The 25397-nt window shown below is 31.1% G+C and overlaps 2 protein-coding genes and 1 pseudogene across 3 annotated transcripts; 1 reads left to right on the plus strand and 2 right to left on the minus strand.

The window, feature by feature from the left end:
* Positions 1–8716: 8716 nt before the first annotated feature.
* Positions 8717–10694, minus strand: LOC112792063 (uncharacterized). The gene is made up of 3 exons (XM_025835148.3): positions 9537–10694; positions 9269–9454; positions 8717–9181 (listed from the first exon to the last, which is right to left on the minus strand). The coding sequence occupies exons 1-3, from the start codon at positions 9957–9959 to the stop codon at positions 8897–8899; spliced, it is 894 nt and encodes a 297-aa protein (XP_025690933.1). The 5' UTR covers positions 9960–10694; the 3' UTR covers positions 8717–8896.
* A 529-nt stretch (positions 10695–11223) lies between these two features.
* LOC112792062 (2-oxoglutarate and iron-dependent oxygenase domain-containing protein CP2) lies at positions 11224–15225 on the minus strand. Of its 2 annotated transcripts, XM_072213243.1 has the most exons (10): positions 15094–15225; positions 14678–14993; positions 13905–13952; positions 13338–13514; positions 13067–13217; positions 12845–12931; positions 12480–12604; positions 12207–12325; positions 11878–11989; positions 11224–11564 (listed from the first exon to the last, which is right to left on the minus strand). In XM_072213243.1, exons 2-10 carry the CDS (start codon positions 14981–14983, stop codon positions 11529–11531), a joined length of 1161 nt encoding a protein of 386 aa, XP_072069344.1. In that variant the 5' UTR covers positions 14984–14993; positions 15094–15225; the 3' UTR covers positions 11224–11528. The 2 variants fall into 2 exon arrangements, with proteins under 2 accessions (XP_072069344.1, XP_025690932.1); XM_025835147.3 differs by lacking the exon at positions 15094–15225 and having other exon boundaries at positions 14678–15091.
* A 3550-nt stretch (positions 15226–18775) lies between these two features.
* On the plus strand, positions 18776–22704 carry LOC112783403 (uncharacterized; annotated as a pseudogene).
* Positions 22705–25397: the final 2693 nt, after the last annotated feature.

A 25397-nucleotide genomic window follows, 5' to 3' on the forward strand; every position in this document is an offset into this window, starting at 1 on the left:
CGTTCAACAAATACTTTGTCAGAGCTAAAAACGAGCATATTACAAAAGACAGGGTTGTGTGGGTCCAAGTGGGTGAACAAGGTGTTCTACAAGATTTCAATTGCGGTTGTGTCACCTGGTGTGCAGTATGAAACATTTGTGATAAGGTCGGACGAAGACATGAAGGTTTTGTTTCATTGTCGGCGCAGTTTTCCGGAGGTGAGAATACACGAGCTGTATGTCAAGTTGGAAGATGGTGTCGACAATTCTGGGGACAAACTTACCTCAGTAGCATACTCCTGCAGCACCCTGAATCTCTAATGGAACCAGGTGAAGTGGACCGTAAACTACTTTACCTTATTCCACAGGGAAAGCTCGCCAAATAGTTCCTGAAACCAATTCCATGTGGGTTTGCCGTCATCCATTAGCTTCTCAAAATCTGTAAGGCACCGGATACAGGTAAACCATCCATGGGCATCCCTAGCTGGTATGCAACATCCTGCAGCATTATGGTACACTCCCCGAATGGCATATGAAAGGTGTGCGTCTCAGGATGCCATCTCTCAATGAATGCGCTGACTAGGGGCTCATCCAACCAGAACAACCTCGTGTTGAGCCTCGCCAGGTGATACAAATCAACCCTCTCTAGATAGGGTATGATCCTGTCATGCAGAGGCATGCTCTATTATTTTCTGACACTATAAATACACCTATTTGACTATAGCATGTGAGAAAAATAACCAAACCAAATGAAATTCCATTACTAACAAGTTTCACCCATAGATTATAATCGGAAGAGATACTAAACTTATAATTTTAAATTAAATTTAATAAAACTTAAATATAAGACTCAAATATTTAATTTAAAATAATCAAATACTAAATTTATAATTTTAAAATTTAAATCTTAAATTTAAAAATCTAAACAACAAAACTTATAACTTTAAAATTTGAGAATATAAAATACAACCATTGCGTTCTATTTACAAAATTTAATTTTTAAATAAATTTAAAACTCTAAACAACCAAAATTATAATATTAGAATTTAAACTTACATATTTAAAACCTAAAATTTTAAATCTTAGTTTTTAAATACGATACTTAATCAACAACTCTACAAACCTTACAATTTGAACCCTATATCTCAAATACAAGAGAATCATCATTCTACTTAAACATTTGATCCTACCTTTAAATTTTACATCTTAACTTTGAAAACATAAACTGGTCAATCCTAAATTATGTGTCTAACTACTGCACCCGAATACTACATTTTATGTTATATGAAATACAATAACTAAAAGAAAATAAATTTACCTCTTCATTTATGCTGTCGGCAACGTGTGCAACGCCGTTGAGCTGGTAAAGACTGCATTCGTCCGCCATAGTCCCGGCCCCAACAAAGTCATAATGTCTTCCTCACTCTAAGAATATGAAAGTGGCTCAAACTAAATAATTTGCGACTCCCCTATCGCGTATTTATACTAAACCATAAACCGCTGGACCTCTGTCGCGGTTTATGCATATTTGCTATTTACACAGAAACTGCGAGACCCCTACTGCAGTTTCTGACCATTTCGCATCTTAACATAAACCGCTGGAGGGATGTAGCAGTTTATGTTCATTTAGAATTCGTGGGACCTTCTCGCAGTTTACATAGTTTAGTAAAAAATTGCATTTCCGTATGCAATATGCAAAAGTTGCATTTCGTTAAATTTGAAGCCCAAATATTTTATTTGGTGATTTGCCCTAATTTTTATATTTAGTTTAATTGAATTTTTTATTTTATATTTACTCATTTAAATTAATTATTTTTTAATTTTACATAATTATTAAAAAATTAAATGTTGTTAAATATATAAATTAAAAAGATAAACAGAAAAATTTTATTAATCATATCATATTTTTGTTATTGATAATTATATAATATTTATTAATATTAACTCTTTTTTAACATATATTTGATTAATATAATTAATTAATAAATTTTTAAAATATTAAAATAACTTAATTTTGTATAAAAAAAATTATTATAAAAAATTAAATTTTATATAATTATTTAATTATAACCGAGTCAACCGGTTCAATTTATGATTCACCGGTTAAACTAATAATTCGGTGTCCCAGTAGTCTGACCGAATTGATTACTAGTTCGGTTTTGATATGTAACACCCTACCACATAGAGCCTTACGCTTAAGTCGTAAAGCAGAGGTGGCAAGGTATTACGACTTCTAAAAGAAAAGGATATGTACATATATATAGTTGGATGAAATCATATCTAGTAGCCTTGAAAGATAAGCTAATCAAAAATGATAAACAGAAAATCGTGTCACACTCGCATGGATATTTGTAAAACGGACAGGAAAAATCAGAAGGAAGCTGAAAGCATATATACATGTCAGAGTTCCAAAACTTAGGTAGCAAGCTCCAGACTCGACCTGCGAAGCTAAGGCCGGCCAGAGTATATGATTATATATATATATATATATATATATATATATATATATATATATATATATATATATATATATATATATATATATATATATATATATATATATATACAACCCAAAGTAAAACTCAAACCACAAAGTAAACTCCTGTATCTCCAAGTCGGTCTCTAGGAGGGACAAAACACAAAATGTACATGTGGAGATTCTATAAACATGTATACATAGCCCAAAATCAAGATATGACAGTCAAAAAGGTAGTTCTTCGCTTGAAAGGAGGAGGATATCCAGACGCTTAACGAGGTGTCTCTCGACCTGCATCTGAAAAACAACAACATAGTATGGGATGAGAACCAGAGGTTCTCAGTATGGTAAAGGTGCCCGCATAGTTAATATAAAAGGTCTCGAAAAAGCCAGAGGCATTCCTAGAACTTCGACACTCAGACTTCATCTTAATGATTCAACTAAACCAGAATTAGGTAGGTTATCTAAGGTATTCAAGTTCTGAAGCTAAATTTAACCTAATATTCTACTTTCTGTCGCTTCTAATCCTCTAAATCTCCCGTAGGACAACCTTCTTCACACCTCCGCCAAGAGGGGTTTCTCAGAAAACATTCACATATAATTCAAGCAAGGAAAACACAGATAGAGAAGCATTTGCAGCAAGTAGAACAAGGAGCAGATAAGCAAAATTTAGCAGTTAGGCAAACTAAAACGGCACACACTCAAACAAAGCAAACAAATGCATATGATACATGCCTGTCCTATGGCTGATGAGTCTCATCTGTCGGTTATACAGCCAACCCGACAAGTCCTGGTAGTTAACCATTGGACAGTCCCTCTGTGCGCGCATCCCCAAGCTCAATAATATTCCATGGAGTTAAACTCCAAGCTCAAATATAATATTCCATGGAGTCACACTCCAAGCTTAATAATATAGTATTCCATGGAGTTAAACTCCAAACTCAATAATATAGTATTCCATGGAGTCGAACTCCAAGCTCAATAATATAGTATTCCATGGAGACGAACTCAAGCTCAAATATAATATTCAATATTTATATATATATGCATGCCCATGGGGGAATCCGGGGAGTTAAAGTGCCCGGTCACATCTTGTGACAGAGGGTCAACAAATAGTCTCAAATACACAAGCCACATAATAATCTCTTTTTTTTTTAAAGTACCACCTCAAATCAAACTCCAATTCTTATAGAAGTTTTGGCAGTATCTCCTCTAAAGTTCAAATTTCTGCCACCCTTCAAGGGTCCCAACTATCAAATCAAACACCTCTCAGTCCTTCAAATCATTTTCGGTAACAGATTATTTCAAAATCAAACAAATACCAATATTAAATCTTTTCCTAAAACCAACCAACTTCAACATCAAATTATTAACAACAACTAAACCTCACATTTATACCATATACACAATCCATCAATTATTCATTCATTTCATTCCTATCTTAAGGTCTTCTAGCCTAACTTTTCAAGCGACATTAAACATTAACTACGAGAAACCAAAACCATACCTTCGTACGGAATCAAAATATTCAAAGCTCCGGAGAAGCTTTTTGACTGAGCTATCGAAAAAGAAAATGTCCAGAATCGTTTATGCCTCCTAAAACTCCCGTTAGCCAAACCCAAAGAAAAGAGGAGTTACGTTACTGTCAACTTTCACTAATCAAAAATGGTGCCAACGTGTAGAGGAAAAGATTACGAATACTCTTACCAGATTAGATTTTTGATTGGAGTTACGGATTGTAAGAAATCGAAGCCAGAAGTTCGAAAGGATTTACGTCGATCACGCTCTTCTCTCTCGCCATTTCTTTTCCTTTTTTTTTCCTCTCGCATACGCTAATCATATATATATATATATATATATATATATATATATATATATATGTTAAATACGCCGTCTTGGCTTTCACTTTCTTTATAATATATATGGCTTACGAGATATATATATATATATATATCCTAATGCATAATGATATTACTAATATATATGTAACAATGTAAAATCAAAACCGACTTTGATTTCCATGCTTCATAATTAATAATAGTAATAATAATACTAGAGATAGTAATAATGATCATGTAATAATAATAATAATAAACGTAATAATAGTACTAATAATAGTAATACAATGAATATAATATATAAACTTATAATGCAATTTAATACTTACGACAATAATAACAACAATAATAATAATAATATGAATTTGATTAAATTAAAATTATTAGTTCAATTACTGATAATAAAAATAATTTTTAAAAGAATAAGGAATTCTAATTTTATAAAAATAAATTATAACTTATTTATATTTATATTTTTAAAACTGAGGATCGCTACATGATAACTATAATTTTAATTATCTGTTTTGTTTAGTTATGTTTCAAAATGATACGGATTTGTATTCTACTCATGCTACTATAGATAATTCCTGCAACAAAACCCAATAAACTATAAACTAAATAAAAAACATCTTCAGTCTCAGGATCAGCAAGTATTAACCTAATGCAGGGAGTAAATTCTAGAACATCTTTAAAGATGATTGAATTTTCATAAGAAGAAGTGATTGATCTTCAGCAGTGATGAATTATTATAATTAGAATAATTGCTTTCTTAATTATGTTTATCTTGTGTCACTAGAATATAGTTATGTGTGTGTCTGGATACTTGACTATTCATGACTTTTTGGAGGTATTTTGTTGATATTCCATTATGTTTATTTTGATTAGTTTATTTTGTTTATTTAATAACAAACAATATTTTTGGATATTGGCTATGCATGCCCTTTTTTTTATCCTAAATGTAGAGACATGATTTAAAGTTGATGAATGGTACTAGCATATTTAATTAATATTTAGCTTTATTTTTTATTGTTATAACATTACATATGTAGCAGAAGAGCTAAGACATGCTTTTTTTTTATATTTGTTTTCTACCATGCTTTTATTCATACTAAATATATACACCATTAGTTACACATTGTTAATCAAATTTTAACTATACTTTTACCATACACAACATTTCGAGACATACCTAAACAAATAACCGAATTTAAAATACTAATCCATAGTTTTAAATACCTAATTTTAATTTTTACTGTATTAATTCTCCGTAATAAATTTATTTTCCAACTATCATCATTACTTACAGGTTGTGCTTTACCCATTAAACTCTCTTTTTCTTTAACATCTGTCCATATAAAAAAACTACGTCACATTCTCCCAAAATTCTGTCAATTTCTCAACAACTAAGAAAAAGAAAAAAATGTTAGCATACCCATCAACAAAAGTACCAATAGCAACACATTGAAAAAGAAGATATTGAATTTACATTATAATTTGGATACCTATAAAAGGATCTCTCAGGATTGACACTCATCTCAGACTGCCGAAGCACTAAACGCATTCCACAACTACACCAATCAAGAATCTTTCTCAATCTCCCACAATTAAGGTTTCTCCCACAATTAAGGTTTCTCACAGAAGCGCTATGATCCACGAGAACGTAATCGCATAGAGCTCCTTGAAACTTGGCTTCCTGAATTCATCATGTCTCTAGCAGAGTTTCAAACGTTTTTTAAAAAAAAAGAGGACTGTAAATTTGGGCTTTAACATCTTTGAAAGTGTTGAATTGAGTAGAATCAATTTTTGCCACATCTTCAACCATTATACATCCACCTTGATAAACTGAGTGCCACGTGGAAACATACCTTGATAACTTAACGTGTCACACCATATTTTCGCTAACGGAGATAACTCTAAAAACAAATGTAAATCACAATCTAATATTTAGAATCTTAATTGGATAATTTAAAATTTAGGAGTCAAAATTAGGTATGTCTAAATTGAGCTCAACAATTATGTGTTTATTGAATGAGCCACACTTATATAAACCATTAGATTTTATTAGATGAAAAATTAAAGGTTAATATAAAAGAAGAGCATTGATAGACTCTAATAAATACAAAATATCATAGTACATAAATAAATACTTTAAATAGCAATATTTTAATACACAATACTTTAAATGGCAACAGAATCTTTTATTTTTAAATAATTAAATATAAAATATATAAAAACAAAATATGTGAGTATTTTTTATTTATTATAATTAATTATTATGCAAAATTTTTTTATAATATTAAAAAATTATATTAAAATAATATTTTAAACTGTAAGATAAAAATATAAAATAATTAAAATTTTATTTTATATTACTTGAAAAATAATTAGATTATTATATTTAAAATTTATTAACTAACTATTTTTATTAAAAATATTATTATATAATATAATTTTTCATAAAAATATTTTAAAAATATAATTTATTTAAAATATTATATATAATACATAAAAATATTAATGAAAAAATTAATATTTTTATGTATTATATATAATTTTTTAAATAACTTTTTCTTTTACAAATATTTTGATAAAAAATTATATTATATAGTAATATATTTAAGAAAATAATTAATTAATATATTTTAAATATAATAATTTAATTATTTATCTAATAATATAAAATAAATTTTAATTATTTTATATTTTTATGTTGTAGTTTAAAATATTATTTTAATATAATTTTTTAATATTATAAAAAAATTTGTATAATAATTAATTTTAATGAATAAAAAAATTTATATTTTTTATATTTATTTATTTTATATTTTTTAGAACAAATTTTTTTATTTTTATATAATAAAATATATGATAATATTTTTAATATATATATATATATATACTATCTATTAATTTTTTTATATATTAAATAATTATAATCGTATAATAATATTGAAATCAGAAAATATATTAAATCAATTATAATAAAATAATTTAAAATATTATTTTAATATTATAAAAAAAGTTGCATAATAATTAGTTTTAAATTTTTAATAAATAAAAAATACTCATATATTTTGTATTTAATTATTTATATATTTTATATTTAATTATTTAAAAGTAAAAGGTTCTGTTATTGTTTAAAATATTATATATTAAAATATTTTTATTTAAAATATTTATTTATATATTAAAATATTTTATATTATTTATTAGAATTCATTAATATTTTTCTTATATTAATCTTTAATTTTTATCAAATAAAATTTAATAATCTATATAAATATAATTTATTTAATAAATACATAATTATTGAGTACATTTTAGACATACTCTCAAAGTTAAAACCGAATAAAAATTTTAAGAACTAAAATGAATTTTATCTCTGATTTTTTTTCCCACAAAATAAGCCAACGATGACATCAATTCAGCACTTGCTGATGTGGGTCCAGCGTGCAGATTAGGGGTTAGAAAAAGATTGTATTTAAATTGACTCTCAGATCCACGATTAAAAGGATTAATTACTAAAGATGGGTTGGGACTTGGGTTACATAATAAATGAATGTGAAGAGTGAAGACTCACCCACATAATATATAAATAAATATACGAATACATTGATAAATTATATTATTTTTTATAATTTAACTACTACCACATATAATTAACTTCAAATTACTTCCTTCTTTTGTCGTTGCAGATAGACGTAGGTGAATTCACTTTTTGAGAAAGAGACTATCTTCTTCAAGTAAGTAAACCTTTTGCTGTTCTATTATTTAAATTGGGAGACATAAATTGATTGGTTTTGCTTCCTTCAAAAAACTGAAATTCAATCATTTTTCTGAAATTTTAGACAGTCACAACATTTGGCTACTGATGAGGTTCGCCGACTCCATGCGGTGGCGTAGGATCTGAGGTCCAATTCAAATGTAATATTTTTTAATCCTAATCTGTGAATCAAAAAGTGCATATTAAAGTTGAAAAAGATTACATTTAGATTGAACCTTAGATCCCATACTTAAAATAATTTATTTAGTGTTTCTTTTCTCCGAGCCATAGCCCCTTTTTGTCACAAAAAAAAAAAGATGGGTTGTGTTACATAATATAATACCAAAAATAATATAATACCAATATATATATATATATATATATATATATATATATATATATATATATGAATATATTGTTGATAAATTATATCATTTTTATAATTTAAAAATTAAATTTTTATCTTTTCTTATTTTTATCAATTATTTTTATAGAAAATTATTAACTATTTTAAACTGTTTTAATTTTTTCGTTCAAGTGGATAATATTCCTTGCTTGCAAATTAATCTTGAAATTTCTATATCGATCAAGAATAATAATCTATTTAATTTATTCTACACAGCTGACATATTCAATCAAGAATAATCTTGGTCTGAAATATAAATAAAGTGAATATTATTGGGCTATAATTACCTGAAAAATAAACTAGAACAATTCAGAGTTGAATACATTATTATTCCTTAGCTTTAAAATGGTGGATAAAACTGAATTCTTTTTCGAAAGAAAAAAATCAAAGGTGATGGTGATCTCATACTACAGTTGAGGCAAAAAGTGGGAAGGTCAATGATATGTGCAAGATTTCTTGAGGGAAAGAGGGAGAGTGATCTTGTTGGGATCCAAAGTGATGGAACAATCAATCCTCTTGTAATATTTGGGCTTCACCAATTTGCCAAGAACGTAGGCCTTGGATCTAACCACAAAGCTGAGTTTCAATGGCACCGGCACCGTTGGCATCCCCGTTGAGCTGCTAAGGCTTGCGCCGCTTCCATACAAGGGGATCTTGTTCCCCATCACTGCCACGCTCACCACCCTTTGACTCTTCCTTGACTGGTAGAACTTCCTCATCTGTTATTCATTTAAGAACCAACAAATTAACCAAGTAATGAAAACAAAAAATGTATATTTATGCTTAGCTTGCTGTCGTATTCTTACATCGCCGGAAGCAATTACGATTTCCGAATATGATAGATCTAAAGGTGTTGATGCCACATGGACCCCGAAGAATGTGCCAGTGTTACGGTAAGTGAATTTGACGGTAGAATTCATGGTGATCATGTCAGTGTTCACACCCGTAGCATCAGAACCAGCTTGAACTCTCAGATGGTCAAACTTGATGCTCTGCCGTAGACACAGAACAAGTTAAAGGGGGATATGGAGGAGGAGTGAAAATTAAATTGAATGAAATGAAATTAAAGGAAACCTTGACGAAGATGTTGGGCTTCATGGGCCTGCTGGCACCCCAGAGGATGAGAGAGAAGAGGGTGAAGAGAAGGAAGAAGGAGAGGAGGAAAGCGAGAAAATAGTAGCGGCGAGTGTGGACACGCGCGTCATGTTCGGATTGGAGAAGGCCTTCTTCTTCGATGATGGAGTCGATCTGATCCTTCTTCTTGTTGATGAGCTTGCGGGAAGCGGAGAAGCGGCTCGACGAGGACTGGCGAGAGTGGCGGCCCATGGACGACTGGGAGTGCGGTGGGGATCCCATTGGGCTGAGCACCGGCGTCGATTGGAACGACGTCGTTGTCTTCTCGCCATCGTGTGATGGACTCTGAACGTAGTACACTGCCCTCCTCGGAGATGACGACGCATCTACGCTTGTCACTTCCGAATCTGTTTTTGCATGCATTTCCGGCCCCCGTGGTAATTATTAAGCAAGTGTTTGCACAAATTGAAGCTCCAATATCTACTATAAATATATCATTGTGGCTTAGAGTAAGATTTTTTAAGCTTCAAAGGGAAGAAAAGATAGTGCAGGCAGTAAAGTTAAATAAAGGGACACAACTACACAACACGACACGGAGTGGAAATTGAAAGTGAAAATGGGAACGGTTGAGGAAGATGAACAAGTAATGAGCCGACAGCTAGCTTCGTTACAGTTGTCACTACCCAACAGTAAAACAAACACGAATCTGCTACACACTCCATCAATCAATCTTCTTCAAAATGGATCGCAAATTGGGATAATATCAATTTAAAGCGCCACCACATGCCCGCCTTCTTCATAACACCTCACTCTCTTCTACTGTACTATAATAATCACATCTTTTAAACCAATGTGTTTAGACACTTCTACCTTCATTATCTTTAATTGAGATGCGAATGTCGGTACCTCTCGGATCTGTCGTAACCCATCAAGCCAGCTGACATGGGTTTCTGGAATTTATATGACTACTGTTACTGTTATTTCCACGTCAGTTCTTTTTCTGCGAAAGTCATTTTCCCATTTCATGTACTATCCATTCCTGATTAAGAAAAGAAAAAATATATCAGACTAGGCTAACAGCCTCGAGAAATCAGTATAAAAACGTGAAACCTTTTATTCTTTGTCTGACTTTTTATTCCCATATTTAATACATTATTTATGATTCTATTTTATTTTAAAACGCATTCATATTGCTTTGTAATTTAATAGCGTATGTTAACTTCTAAGAAATCAAATAAAGTAATACTTTAATAACTGGGAGCTACTCAAATGAAGATGTAAAAAACATCTTTTTATGAAGATGCTTTGTATAAAAGTGTGATTTATTAATTTGGCCACACTTCAAATAAAAACAACACTTTTATAACATATCAAAATCTAACTCTACAATCCATCATCTAAAGGTCAAAAAGAAAAATCATCACATGAAGACAATTATAATATCTTCATGGGAGTACCCACCTTAATAACTTATTATGCAAAAACCATAATATTGGTACTTGTTCGAAAAAGAGAACCATCCTTTCTTAAATAGCAAAAAATTAGAAGTGCGAAATTGGTCCACTACTACATCACATGCTTCGCGTGCGGCCGGTGGAGCCCACACACGCCATGCTTGAGTTCAGTCAATTAACATTACCCTAAGTTGAGAAATTAAATACAGATTAATATTAAACTAGATTCGCAATAAACCTCCAACATAATCAGAAATTGAATTGATATCTAAAATCTAAAATGGTTAACCATGTTAATCAAAAGTGCATCGCAAGATGACGACAATCATTGTGCACACCATGCACCTAACCTCAATCAAATCTAAGATACAAATGAACTAAGAAAAAAGCTAACAGAATATCCACAAAGAGAGAGGGGAATGGACAGCAGCATTATTACAGGAAAAATTTCTAGCTAATTTATAAAAATTGTCCCCTTCACATTAGGCCTGTTCCTGCATGGATTTACAACCAACCCCTGATCCATTAAACAAACAGATCATGCAGTTGCTTCACCTTTCCATTTGAACAAATCCTGTACGACAAATTCATATGGTTATGTTCCGCAAAACAACCATAATGCATTTCTAAACGTGCAGTACAAGAAAAAACCTAGATTGGGAAGCACCTCTAATTAAACAGCAACATAAAACAGGCCAGAGTAATAAGGGTATACAAGAAGTCAACAAACAAACTTTATCCAACCAGCTTGGTCACATAATCATCAGCATTGCCCATTGGGTTCTACCGGTTAATTTATACTGACTACTGAGTACTGAGCAATCAAGAAGTCAAGAACACTAAGAATGTAATGCATGCACATGAAGAATGATTGCATAAAGATTTACCAAGCTGGTAATATCTATTGTTTTGCGCTGCCGTTCTTTCTTCTGACGAGTGCACACATTACACCAGCTAGAGAAATCTGATTTATACCTTTGCAGCTCTCTAAAAGCAGAACTGCACAGAAACAATGCAACTTTCAATCTTTAATTTGGAGAACAACAAAAACCAGTCTAGATTGTTGAAATATATGAAGAACATTATTCTTACAATCAGATCTAATATTTGAGTATTGAGTAAATAATAGTAGCATTCTCACAAAAATTGCAGAGATGTAGAAATTTCCGTGCAAGAAAAATTACAATGATATAATTTGTAGTGCAAGTGAAAATACCTTCGGCACCAAAGAACTAGGTTAACCCGATGACCCCATGTAGTGGCTCTAGCACCATGGCGATGACGACCATGATGAAGGACAGCTTGTCCAGGGACATGCGAATAATCAAAGATCTCCTGCTTTGAAATATTGAACTCCATTAAAGAGAATTTAAGTGATAAAGAACTGTTTACTAAATAAGAAAAATTTTATCACAACAATTTTATTTTATTTTTTACATCACCACAATCAACCATCCAATCTTTATGTTATTCCATCTCCGTGACTTACCTCTGCAATACTTTCTGTATTTATATGTTTATCACAACGCATGCCCCGAAAAAACAATTCCCCTCCAGAAAATTGCTTGCCCAAGCAAACATTCAAGGTTATGTCTGCATCATCCACATGGAAACCTACAAATGTAAGAGTATGCATTAGATATTAAAGGAAAGTTCAGGAAATATTAAATAGTAAAAGAATCCTACTTCCTACGTTATTGAAAAATCTATATGCCAATAGCTTATATAGCATGCTGATATGGTTGTTTGTAACATATGCAAGACAAGAGTAACTCACTAGTTTTAAGACAAACTCGAATGCAACATATGATATAAGTGAACTGCAGAGAAACTCTACCCAAGTAGAACTTGTACCTAAGTCAATATCTCTATCTTTGCCATATTCCACAATAAACCCATGATGAGCATCCAAGGTTGATCCACCAAGTTCTGCAAAAAACACTGCACAAAAAGTGATTAATTGATGAACATGTCCTATGAGAAATGAAAATGAAAATCTTAATCTCTTGTGGCAAAAAAATTATGTAATTGGTCAAATCAGCATGTGTTAAATCTAATCATTGAGACTTTATTCACCTTTAGACAAAGGACTAATGAAATTTTCTCTAAGCTTGGCAAGCATAGTTTGAAGGCCAAAGTCATCAAGTACAGTACCATACTTATTCATTGTATTGGGACGTATAATCTGAAATTTTGTTTTGAAAGCCCACCTCTCAAAGCTTTCAACCTGGGGAGGCCAGAGATAAATTTCAACATGTACAAGATATGAATAAATACAAGTACATGCTTCTGCTTCCAAGGTCTAAATTAAAGGAACAGAATACCGCTAGTTAAAATTATAAATTACCTCAGATAACAGCAATTCACAAAAGTGTGGCTGAAGCATTTCAAATGTAAAAATGCCAGGGAAGGGCTCAGAAACTATACTTCTAAAGCTGTCTTCATTATTATCACTAATTGCTTTCAGGAATGCTGGGACAAAGAATGCTGTAGGATTCATAGCGTACAACTCTTTATTGAGAGGCTGAAAATTGTGATACGAAAAAACCGGTAAGTCTAGTTAAAATGAATCACAAAAGAGGATATGTGAAGTTTATCATTAAACTTCAGCACACCTTAATCTTAATCATATCTGTTGTTTTGAATTGGAAAATAGCTTCTTTTAGCAGCTGGATAAATTAGGTTGAAACATAGACAAACAGATGCCCAAGAAAATTGAATATTTGAGCTCACGTTTAATATTTAGTAGGGGACTGAGAAAAACTGAATCATAGAATCTATGATATCCATAAAATGCACTTCCATTATATATATATATATATATATATATATATATATATATATATATATATATATATATATATATATATATATATAAAAGGTGCAAGTACTTAACAGCTTAGATATTGCATACCTTATAATTTGATAGTATCATCTGTGTGTATTCTCTATACTTTTGGTCCTGCCAAATAACATCACAACCATCATGAAAACAAGTGATAGAATAATAAAAGCAAAAACAACATTGATAATAGTAAATTCGAAATCATAATCATTTTATAAAAGATAAACAGAAAAAAAAGCCCTATGTACATCTGTTAAACACCATCAAATGCCACAAGTTAAAAATCACACATTCTTAAGTTGACTTTTTTCGGGGAAAAACAGAAACTCACCATATATCGCAACACAGTCCATAATGCTACAGTACAATATCAAATATTTCTCACAAACTGACAAGCATAGAGAACCAACAACCCCCTCCCCCCCCCCCCCCCTCTCTCTCCCCCAAAAAAATCATGCAGAACAACCCTAAATCCTCTGCTTTCATTCTATCCAGGTGTTGTAAATTAATTTTACAATGACACCCAATTTAAACCCTTAAACCTGAAGCAGAAGCATCACCAGTTGTCTATCCTGTCTTATGCTAATTAACAAAATTTCTTGTGACACAAGGTATGCAATTTACCCTACCACAACACTACCAATATTAAAACACACAATCCTTTCCAGCAATAAGCTTCAAGAAACAAGCAAGAATGACCAGGAAACAAGCCTTTCAGGTAAGGACAACGAAATGAAAAACATTCAAGAACACAAAACATGCTAGCAAGAGCGACCAGACCATGAACGAGAGAGAGAGAGAGAGAGAGAGAGAGAGAGAGAGAGAGAGAGAGAGAGAGAGACCCTAATGCGAGCGGCAGGAGGAAGATAGTCCAGGAGAATGGTTCTGAGGTACTTGAGCTTGTCCCCGCGAGGTGCATTGAGCATATTCATCGGAAGGTGCTTCTCCAGAGAGCTGAAAATCGAAGGGCTGAAATCCAACTCCAATTCATCGTACGATTCCGATACGTGGTCTCTGATCGGGTTCACCCTCAGTCTCTGGCTCGAAACCGCGCCACCGTATGCGCACCCGGGGACGGCGTTTTCGGCACCCCTCAATGCCGGGGACGCCACCCTCCAGTGGTCAGTCGATTCGCTGCGGAGGGACATGGTTCGAACCCTGCATTGCAACAATCAGCGTTTTTCTCTTAACATAGCATTCATGGTGCCAAAGGAAATACTTTAGGGGAGATTAGGGTTTTTGGTGAAAATGCCTGTACCTTTTTTCGTTTTTCTTTTATTTTTATTTTTATTTTTATTTTTCTTTTGTCAACTCTTACTTGTGATTGTGATTTGTGAATGCCGTTCATCTTATTTTTTAAGTAAGGCATTATTGAATTTTTCTGTTTATAAGAAGTTTGATTATAAAAAAAATAGACAGCAATACCAAAAAACGAGACTAGATCACAAGATAGTTTTGCAAGTAGTAGATGTTAATATAGGTGATTTAAAAAAAAAAAAAAGAAGCTATGGTTGAATAAAGCCTTGCGTATTGTTTTTATGCATGAGTTAATCTTTAAAATCCTCCTTAAAAAAAAAAGTCTTCGTTATCTAATTTTATTCTTGAATCTCGTTCTTTCTCCTCTCCCTTCAACGTTATTATCATCACTGCGCCACCACCACACTACAAGAAAAATACTGAGTACCTAGATTTAGTGTTGTAGATTAGTGGCAGATTTACCGACGATAATTACGTCAAATTCGTAAGGTTAAGTAATTACCGTTCGATTCTTTTTTTTCTAACAGTAAATTCGTCTATAATATTTGGAAAGAAAATAAATTAGATTGGCGCATTCTTTATTTTCGAAAAAATCCGACGGTAACTGAATTTAGTGAAACGATGCGTTTTGGTGACCCACAATGGTTTACCGTAAAAAATTTCTGACAGTAAAAAGGGCGTAAATTCAAATCATGAACCTCTTGTCCCTCATTCGAACCCTCACCGCCATCACCATCATCCCTCTCTCTGGCGTTCCAACTACCATCACCATCGTCTGCCACGGCACTGAGACCACCGCCGTCGCCACCTTTCTCTGTCGCTGTCAACCCTTTACGCCGACGCCTCCTTCTTCTTCTTCTCTCTCTCCTTCTTCTTCTTCTTCTTCTTCTTCTCTCTCTCTCTCCTCCTTCTCCTCCTTCTCCTCCTCCTCCTCCTCCTCCTCCTCCTCTCTCTCTCTCTCTCTCTCTCTCTCTCTCTCTCTCTCTCTCTCTCTCTCTCTCTCTCTCTCTCTCTCTCTCTCTCTCTCTCTCTCTCTCCTTTGTCGTCACCACCATCTGCCGCCACCGCAACTTTGGGACCAAGACTGCAACATCCACTTCTTTTCTTATTTCTTGCTCTGTTCTTCATTACAGGTTCTTAAGCAACTCTTTTCCAATTCCTTTAATTTTAGTTCAATTTAGTTTAGGTTTGAGTTGAATTTCAATTTTAATTTTAAATCAGTTTCAAAGTTAGTTTAGTTTAGTTTTCTAATCTTAGTAGATTTAGGTTGATTAATTTAGATTAAATTCAATACATTAGATTTTGAATTGTTGAAGTGTTTGAAATTCTCTAATTTTGTTATTTTCTGCATTGAGTACTATTTTGCTGAGAAATTATTACTCAGATTGTTTGATAATTTTTTAACTTTAGTTTAGGTTTGATTAGAATTTCAATTTTAATTTTAAATCAGTTTCAAAGCTAGTTCACTTTAATTTTCTAATCTTAGTGAATTTAGGTTGATTGAGTTAGGTTAGAATCGATATATTAGGTTTTGAATTGTTGAAGCGTTTAGAATTGTCTAATTATGTTAATTGCTACGCTGATGATTGTTTTGCTGAGATATTATTGCTGAATTGTTTGATAATTTGATATTTGCAGACATGTCTACATGTAGACATGCTGCGGATCAGGCTACTGGTCGTGGTCATAGCCATGGTCGAGTTTCTTTTGGTACCTTCGGGACTTCTGGATTCTCTCTCTCTACTCCAACCACCACGGTGACGCCACAGATTGCAGATTTAGCAGATCAGCAGTTCATCATGGTCCCTAACCCCAACTACATGCCTCCGTCTACAGCAACGACCCCGCCTCCTATTGCTCAACATCCCGCAACCACATCGACACCGCCTCCAGCGATGGATACTGCGGCCCTAGAGTCTAGCCACATAAGTGAGGTAGCAGCTGATGCCTCTCCACCACCTCCCATCATACGATTAAATATTTGGCCTAATGACAGCACGAGGTAAGTATCACATTGAATCTCATGTATTTTCTGTTTATGGTTATCGCTGAAAGTGCCTAAAAATTTATTATAGTTTAGCGGATTTAGGTTTGAATGTTGGTTAGTGTTTTTAAGTTTCAATAATTATGATTAACTTTGTTGCTGAAATTTAGTGAAAATTGATTTCTGTCTAGTGGATTTAAGTTTATTTGGTTGGCTGTTAGTGTTTTTATGTTTTAACGATTATGATTAATTTTGTTGTTGAAATTTAGTGAAAATTTATTACTGTCTAGTGGATTTAGGTTGATTTGGTTGGTTAGTGTTTTTAAGTTTCAACGATCATGATTAACTTAGTGGCTGAAATTTAGCGAAAATAGATTCCTGTCTAGTTGATTTGGTTGCCTGCTTATTGTTTTAAGTTTCAATTATTATGATTCCTATTTAGTGGATTTAGGTTGATTATTCATGTTTGTAAGTTGTTAAGTTTGCGCCGAACAACAACACGTGTAATCAAGAGATGACTAATATCATCAAGCTGTGTACAACCATCCCTGGTCCAGCTATACGAAGATTCCCGCTGAGACCAGGGAGCGATGGTTTCAGAAATGGGCGGTAATTATTTTTTTAAGTTTCAAATCTTTTAAACTTGTTTATATCTTTTATCTTACTTAACTAATTTTAAAGTTTCTTTGTTGCAGCTGTACTTTAGGTGGGACGCAGAACACGACCTCACCATCACGAAGATATTCGACCATAGAATGCATCGGCGGCTCTAGCAGATGCTGGATGATGTTCGTCAGGGGTGGGACCACCGGATGACCTGGCTAAGACTAGACATAAAAAAGGCTCTATTTGTTCATTAGGAAATCAATGAAGGGTTCCGGCATCGGCATCTCACCAAAAGAGCAAATAGGGCCTTAACCAAGTCGTCCAAGTATACTGGCGGCACAGTGACCTTCATGAAGACCAAGGCTAGGTTGGTATATAAAGTAACTTTAATTTTGTTAATAACTTAGTAATATTCTCTTGTATATCATTACTAGGCATCTTAATCATATTGTTTCAATGCAACATATGTAGTCGGAGTCGTTGAATTCCAAGACGACGTTGGTGGAGACGTTCAAGTACACCTACACACTGAAGGAGATCAAAGAGACATTTGCTGATCAGCAGTCTTAGTACCATTATGTGAGTAAACATACATCTAGTTATCTTCTGCTATAAAACTATTAGAGATTAACCGTATATCTGTCATACTAATCACAATAACTTGCGTTCCTTACACAGAAGTCCTACACACAGAGACTAGAGGCCACGACTCAACAATCTCAGCAAGGTGGGGAGGACGCCACCGATGGCTCTGCAGCTTCATTCGTTAATTCCAATGCAGTTTGGCACGAGACCGCCTCAGCACCGTACAAGAACCGCGTATACAAGATGGGGTCGTTCTTTGCCAGTAGCCTCCACACATCCACGTGACCATGTTGAGGCCGTCGTCAGGATCCACCACCAGTCGAGCCCGAGGAAGGCGTCAATTTGATGCTACAGGTGCAGGAGCTCCAATGCAACCTTCAGCAGCAGGCTCTAGTTTAACGATTATCGGGAGATGTATCAGGAGATCTTCAACTGTGTGACATCTACGGATGACCTTAGGTTGGAGTAGGGGGAGTCGCTGGAGCGGATGCAGCGTATGGAGACTCGGATGGAGGTTTACCAGGCACAGATGTGCGCCGCTGGCATCGACTTTGCTGGTGGCAGCGGTCCTTCTAGTGGCAGACGGACATCATCGCTTTCTGCGGCACCGACTCAGGGCCACGGGACCGACGACGACAACTACATGGATCTGTAGTTATTAGTTTTTTATTTTATTGTTTTATTGTATTTATTTGATGTATTTGACTTTTAATTTATTTGAACATTGTATTATTTATTTTAAATATTTTTTTCACTATTTATGAATAGAGCACTAATTGTGTCAAAAAATTTTGACATTACCATCGAAATTACCGTAAGAATAATTCAGTGGTAATAGTGCCCGAAACAACATTTTTTGATTTTTTGTTTTATTGTTTTGTTGTATTTATTTGATGTACTTGACTTTTAATTTATTTGAACATTGTATTATTTATTTTAAATAATTTTTTTCACTATTTATGAATAGAACACTAATTGTGTAAAAAAAAAATTGACATTACTGTCAAAATTACGGTAAGAATAATCCGATGGTAATAGTGCGCGAAACAACATTTTTTAGTTATACATTTTAAATTATAAATTCTTAATGTTAAAATTTTAATTATAAATTTTAAAATAAAATTAAATAATTAAAAATATATTTGTATATTTTTATTTAAAAATAATTTTCAATCATTTTAAGTAAATAATCAAAATGACAATAACTGATATTATATATTTATTAAATTTTAATATGTTATATATTTTTAATATATATTATATATATTTAATTAGTTTGATAATTGAATTTTTTATATACTTAATATGGTTAAAAACTAATACTAACTTTATTATGGTTATAAATGAAAAATGGTTTAAGAAAAAATTTATAGACAGAAAAACAAATGAAATTTAGGAGTAGCTACAATGCAATACAATGCAAGAAGAGCAGCTAGTACTAAAGAAGTACTACTAGTACTTAGCAATGAACTACTTTAAAATGAAGAAAGGCCCTTAACCTACACATGATTACTGCCATTTATCATTAATTTACTATTGTCTTTGACCTATACGTGACCATTACAAGTACTTGCCATTTGTCACGTTATACCACCTACTATTGTCATGTATCTCTACCTGATAAGTGACATGATCAAAATCTACGTTATAGATCATTAAAGTTAGTCATATAAATGGCCTTATCCAAATTTTAAAAGTATCTTTTGAGTCTTTATTTCTTTCCTCCTTTCAAGAATTAACCAGAATAACGTTTTATATGTTATATATACTTGATCTATTTTTACTTTTTATACTGAGATATAAATACAAAGATAATAATAAAAATATCTCAATCTAAAAAAAATATAAAATTATTTTATTTTTATATTTATGTTTTAATTTTTGTTGTAAAACCAAATTTTAGTATTTTTTTTAGTATGTATTTTGATTAAAATTTATAAATAAAAGTTAATATCAGTTGATTTTACAAACTTAATTTATATTAAAAGTGAGTAAGTATTACTATTATTTATGTTTGATAATTTTATATTAAACTAAATTATAATAAAATAAATATTATTTAGATTATATTATTTAAAATCATATTTAGATTAAAAAATATATAAATTTATATTACTTAAAATCATTTGTTAACTCTTTTTTTTTGCTATAAATTTTTTAAAAAGAACTTAATTTATGTATTAGTATTTATTATATTTTTTGTCAGAATTTTTAATATTTTTTTTGGTACAAATGATCTTAGATTAAAAAATTTTATATCAATAATGAATATTAAAAATTAAAAAAATAATAATATACATCATACAACATTTAAAATTTTTTTTAAAAAAATAACAACAACCATAATATAAATAGAAAAAAAATTAGTAAAATGATATAAATAAAAAATAATATTTTTGCTTGGCATAAGCATAAAAAAATCAAATATAAAAATTCTAATAATTGTTATATATGTTTCTATAGATGAGACTGAAAGATAAAGTTGGTAAAAAAAATTATAGATAAAAATTGATATCTACTTGTTTAATAGTTAAAAATATTATCAATTTAGCTAAAATTATTAAATAAATCATCTAATAATTTTTAATTATCAATTTATATGAAGACAACTGCACTAACTTAATAACAGAAACAAAAATTATAATTTTTCTTTTGTTTCAAGTGAATGAGAATTTATACATAAAATCACATATACATCTAAAAATAAAAAAAAATAAAAAACAAAAATTTGAAGAGTTAAAAATTGAACCTGTATTTTCAGACTCTGTTGATAAATCAAACAAATTCTTAATCTCTAAGTAACGTTGTTGATTATACCACTGAGTACAGAATTGCTAAATCAAACAAACTTTTTAGTTTCGAAATTATTCATGATGTTGCTGATTACAGCACTGAGTTATATGTACGTGCCTATCATCCCGTATAAACTGACTACATGCAATACAAATACTCAAAATCCCTCAAAAATTCTTACACACTATTACATTGGAATGTCACGCATTCTCAGCACCAAAAAATCTTGAACTACATATTTCAGTAGCAATTTCAAAGCACGTGAAGACTGAAACTATTCCTAGGCGAGTAGTTTCTTCTAATTTTTCAATGTTTTCATTACATTTAACTAGTTTCTTCTCTTTGTTAAATTATTTTAGCTCTGTTTTTTTTTTCATCATTTCTTTTGTCTTCTTAGTAGCTTTCAATTGATGTTTCATTGTGGTAGGAGAATTTTCTTTCTATAATTCTTATATGTTTCTATATATGAATTACTATATTTTTTGAATTCTCATGCTTTATTAACAAACCATTTTAAGGAGTTGAACAAAGTTGACAGAATTTTGATTTTGTTTGATGTAGAAAAAGAAGATCGTGCAGGAGACGCAGTGGAGGAAATGATTCAGTAGAGAGTACTCTTGAGAAGTGGAAGGAGTACAATAAACAGCAACAACAACTAATCAGTGAAGGAGATGAGGTTAAAATAATTCACAAGGTTCCTGCAAAGGGATCAAAAAAAGGGTGTATGAAATGTAAAGGTGGACCACAGAATTATGTTCAGGGGTGTGAGGCAGAGGATTTGGGGCAAATGGGTTACGGAAATTTGCAAACCTATCAATAGCAAGCATGTTGGTGAAGAAGCAAACAGGCTTTGGCTTGGAACCTTTTCTACTGCACTTGAAGCTGCTCTTGCTTATGATGAAACAGCAAGTACCGTGTATGGCCCTGACGCTCGTTTGAACTTCCCTCAACATCATAGCATAGAATTAGTAGATTCTAATGGATCATCTACTAGTCCAGTATTTGATCAAAAATCACCAAGTGGAACCTATATAGATACTTTGAATGGTGGTGATGTTGCAAAAGTTGACGGATTGGAGGGAAATCTTGATATAGGTCTCGAAAGAACAATTCAAGTTTTCTGAGATAAATGAATTATTGGAAATGGAATGTGAGGGAGGAATTCTTCAAGGACCTTTTAAGTATGTAACTGACGAAGTTGCTGGAAGAAGTGAAGGACTTGAAAGAGAGTTAGAGGAGGTTTTGAAGAACTCTGGTTTAGTTGAAGAGTGTAATAATTACATGCTAGAGGATTCTATGTGCATGGCTATGAATACAGGAGCTGATTATAACTCTTGTGATACTGCTGAACAAGGGATTATGGAAAAGAGTGAAGTGGAAAGTTACAAATCCTGTAATGAGTTGAGCTGCACAAACCATTGCTTTGGATACTTGCATAATATGATTCCAAACAGTAATCCTATGATACCAAATGGTAATCCAAAGTATGAGCAGTTCAGCAATCTCAAATCCGAGGTAGCTCCGAGGTAGCTATTCCGACAAAAGATATGGAGAAAGTACTTGCAGAAATTCTACAGTTTTGCAAGCAAGTGCTCCAAGGTGAGTAATGTTCAGTCACAAATTGGTCCATTCACATATAAGTAATATGATGTTAGTGATTGCAAGAATGAAGTAGCCAATATAATAGGAGATTAAAAAAATCATTTAATTACGAGTAGTACTTTTGGATCAATTGCAAAAGTGTCAGAAAATGAGGCTTTGAATATTAATAATACTAGTAGAAATTCTAAATTGCAAGAGAAAAAAACATGAAAATTCAGAGTCCGAATGTAGCACTGGATAGAGTAGGAGATGTTCTGATATTTCGCAACAGTTGCAAAATCTGGGTGGTCACTTGTCTAAATACTTGAACAATATACCATTTGCCGACATGAAAATAGGTCATGATTATAGTTTCTAGAATCCATACTATGACTTTGGTCTATTAGAAGAGAAGAAGTTACTTGATGTGTGCGTTTCACGTAGAGGGTCTAGTTCCTCATATTTGTTTTCTGTAATTTATAATGATAGGGTTAATGCGTGATGTGCTTTTAGTTTTTGTTTATTTTTTCATTTCGGTGGGGCAGTATGTTGTTTTTGCCCCACTAATTATTCAAATAAGGCCTAGTTTGTTATCTTTTTCCACATCTCAATTACTATATATAATTATATACTGTGTAAGAACTATGCATTAAGCTATAAATGTTGAACTGTGGTGCCATTTTATGTAAAAATTAGAGATTTCTCATGTTAATTGAGGTTTTGAACATGTATGTACTTCAACCTCAAACATAAAACACATAAAATTGCAAACCACACCTTTTTTCTATATTTTCAGAATTGTTTAGTAATATGAAAATTACTGACTTGAACAATACAAAGGATTATATTCCATTTAGAAGAATCATATATCTAAAGAAAAAGAATGAATAAATTGTTACAAATATGCAAGGTTACCTTTTCCTGCGAATACTAAACAAAGACTGTGCAATTTCCTAATGAATATAAATTTTTTCTATTACTTGTTCCCTCTCGGTGTACTTCTTTGGAAACTATATATATTCTATTTTGAAACAAAGGAAGCTCGACACATGAGAGTTGAGCATAAAACAGATAGATACAAAAGAAAACTATATATAATCTAACTAGCTGTATCAACAATATTTTCATAGATTATCAAAACTAGTCAGATAAATGGCCTTATCCAAATTTTATCAATGTCTTTTGGGTCTTTGTCCCTTCCTTCTTTTAAAGGGTTAACCAGAAGAACCTCTCATATATCATATAAACCTGGTCTATATTTACTTCTAAGGCTCAGATATAAATATAAGGATAATAATAAAAATATCTCAATTTAAAAAATATATAAAATAATATGTATTAAAATAAATTTTATAAAAAATTTACTTTATTTTTATATTTAGGAAAAGTCTAGGGGGCCAGCAATTTTAGTGCATTTTGGCCAGCATGTAACCAGCAGAGAAATGTAAGCCATTGGATAAAATCTCACACTAATCTCATACCATCAAATCATTATTGATGGCTAGTTGATGGCTATCAATCACAAATATTGCTGGCTCCTAGCATTGCTCGTATATTTATGTTTTGATGTTTGTTGTGGAACCAAATTTGAATGTTTTTTAGCGTGTATTTTGATTAAAATTTATAAATAAAAATTGATATCAATTAATTTTACAAACTTAATTTATATTAAGATTGAGTTAGTGTTACTATTATTTATGTTTGATAATTTTATATTAAACTAAATTATAATAAAATGAATATTATTTGAATTATATTATTTAAAATCATATTTAGATTAAAAAAATTAGAGAAAATTATTCTCTTCTCTCCTTAGAGATGCTAAAATGATACTCTTTTATTTTTTATTTGTAAAATATACATTCTCCTTCCTTATAATTTTTAAAAAACTTTCTCTTTAATCCATTTTAAATTTTGTATTAACTAATGTTAATCTTATCTATTTTTCAAGAAAAAATAAATTATTTTTTACAAAAATACCCTTTAACAAAAATTATATTTTTTGTCATTAAATTTTACTTATCAAAATATCCTTTAATAAATTATTTTTTTATTGATTAAATTATATTTTTATCAAAATATTTTTTAAAAAAATTTAATAATTAAATTATTTTTTTAAGATATCCTTCAATAATTTTTTAATTATTAAATTCTGATTTTATCAAAATTTTTGTTAAAATAATATATATTGATATCGAAAAATTAATAGTAAAATATAACTATAATTGTTAACAAAAATTTTAATAAAATCACAATTTAATAATTAAAAAATTATTGAAAGGTATCTTAGAAAAAATTAATTTAATTATTAAATTTTTTAAAAAATATTTTGGTAAAAATAATTTATTAAAGGGTATTTTGGTAAGTAAAATTTATTCACAATAAAATAAAATTTTTGCTAAAGGGTATTTTTATAAAAAAAAATTATTTTTTCTTGAAAAATAGATAAAGTTAACATTAGTTAACACAAAATTTAAAATGGAGTAAAGAGGGGATTTTTAAAAAGTTATATGAGAATGGAACGTACATTTTACATATACAGAAAAGAAAATATCATTTTAACATCTTTTAGGAGAGAAAAGTGAAATTTTCTCAAAAAATTATTTAAAAAGTTATAAATTAATATTACTTAAAATCATTTGTTAACACTTTTTGGTACTCTTTCTTATGTAATTTGGTCTTCCTAGATTAAAAAATTCTATATCACTATTGAATATTAAAAATTTTATTAAAAAAAATAACAATATCCATCAGAC

Source organism: Arachis hypogaea, chromosome 13 (assembly GCF_003086295.3).
Source record: "Arachis hypogaea cultivar Tifrunner chromosome 13, arahy.Tifrunner.gnm2.J5K5, whole genome shotgun sequence".
Lineage (NCBI taxonomy): Eukaryota > Viridiplantae > Streptophyta > Magnoliopsida > Fabales > Fabaceae > Arachis > Arachis hypogaea.

Bases quoted from the DNA above. Each gene is read 5' to 3' on its own strand.
- LOC112792063 (XM_025835148.3), bottom strand. From the start codon at position 9,959: ATGCATGCAAAAACAGATTCGGAAGTGACAAGCGTAGATGCGTCGTCA. The intron at 9,455-9,536 runs GTTTCCTTTAAT...TGTCTACGGCAG, and splicing joins AGCCCAACATCTTCGTCAAG to AGCATCAAGTTTGACCATCT. The intron at 9,182-9,268 runs GTAAGAATACGA...AATGAATAACAG, and splicing joins TCGTAATTGCTTCCGGCGAT to ATGAGGAAGTTCTACCAGTC.
- LOC112792062 (XM_072213243.1), bottom strand. From the start codon at position 14,983: ATGTCCCTCCGCAGCGAATCGACTGACCACTGGAGGGTGGCGTCCCCG. The intron at 13,953-14,677 runs GTCTCTCTCTCT...GTTATTTGGCAG, and splicing joins CTCCTGCCGCTCGCATTAGG to GACCAAAAGTATAGAGAATA. The intron at 13,218-13,337 runs GTAATTTATAAT...TGGCCTCCCCAG, and splicing joins GTGAATTGCTGTTATCTGAG to GTTGAAAGCTTTGAGAGGTG.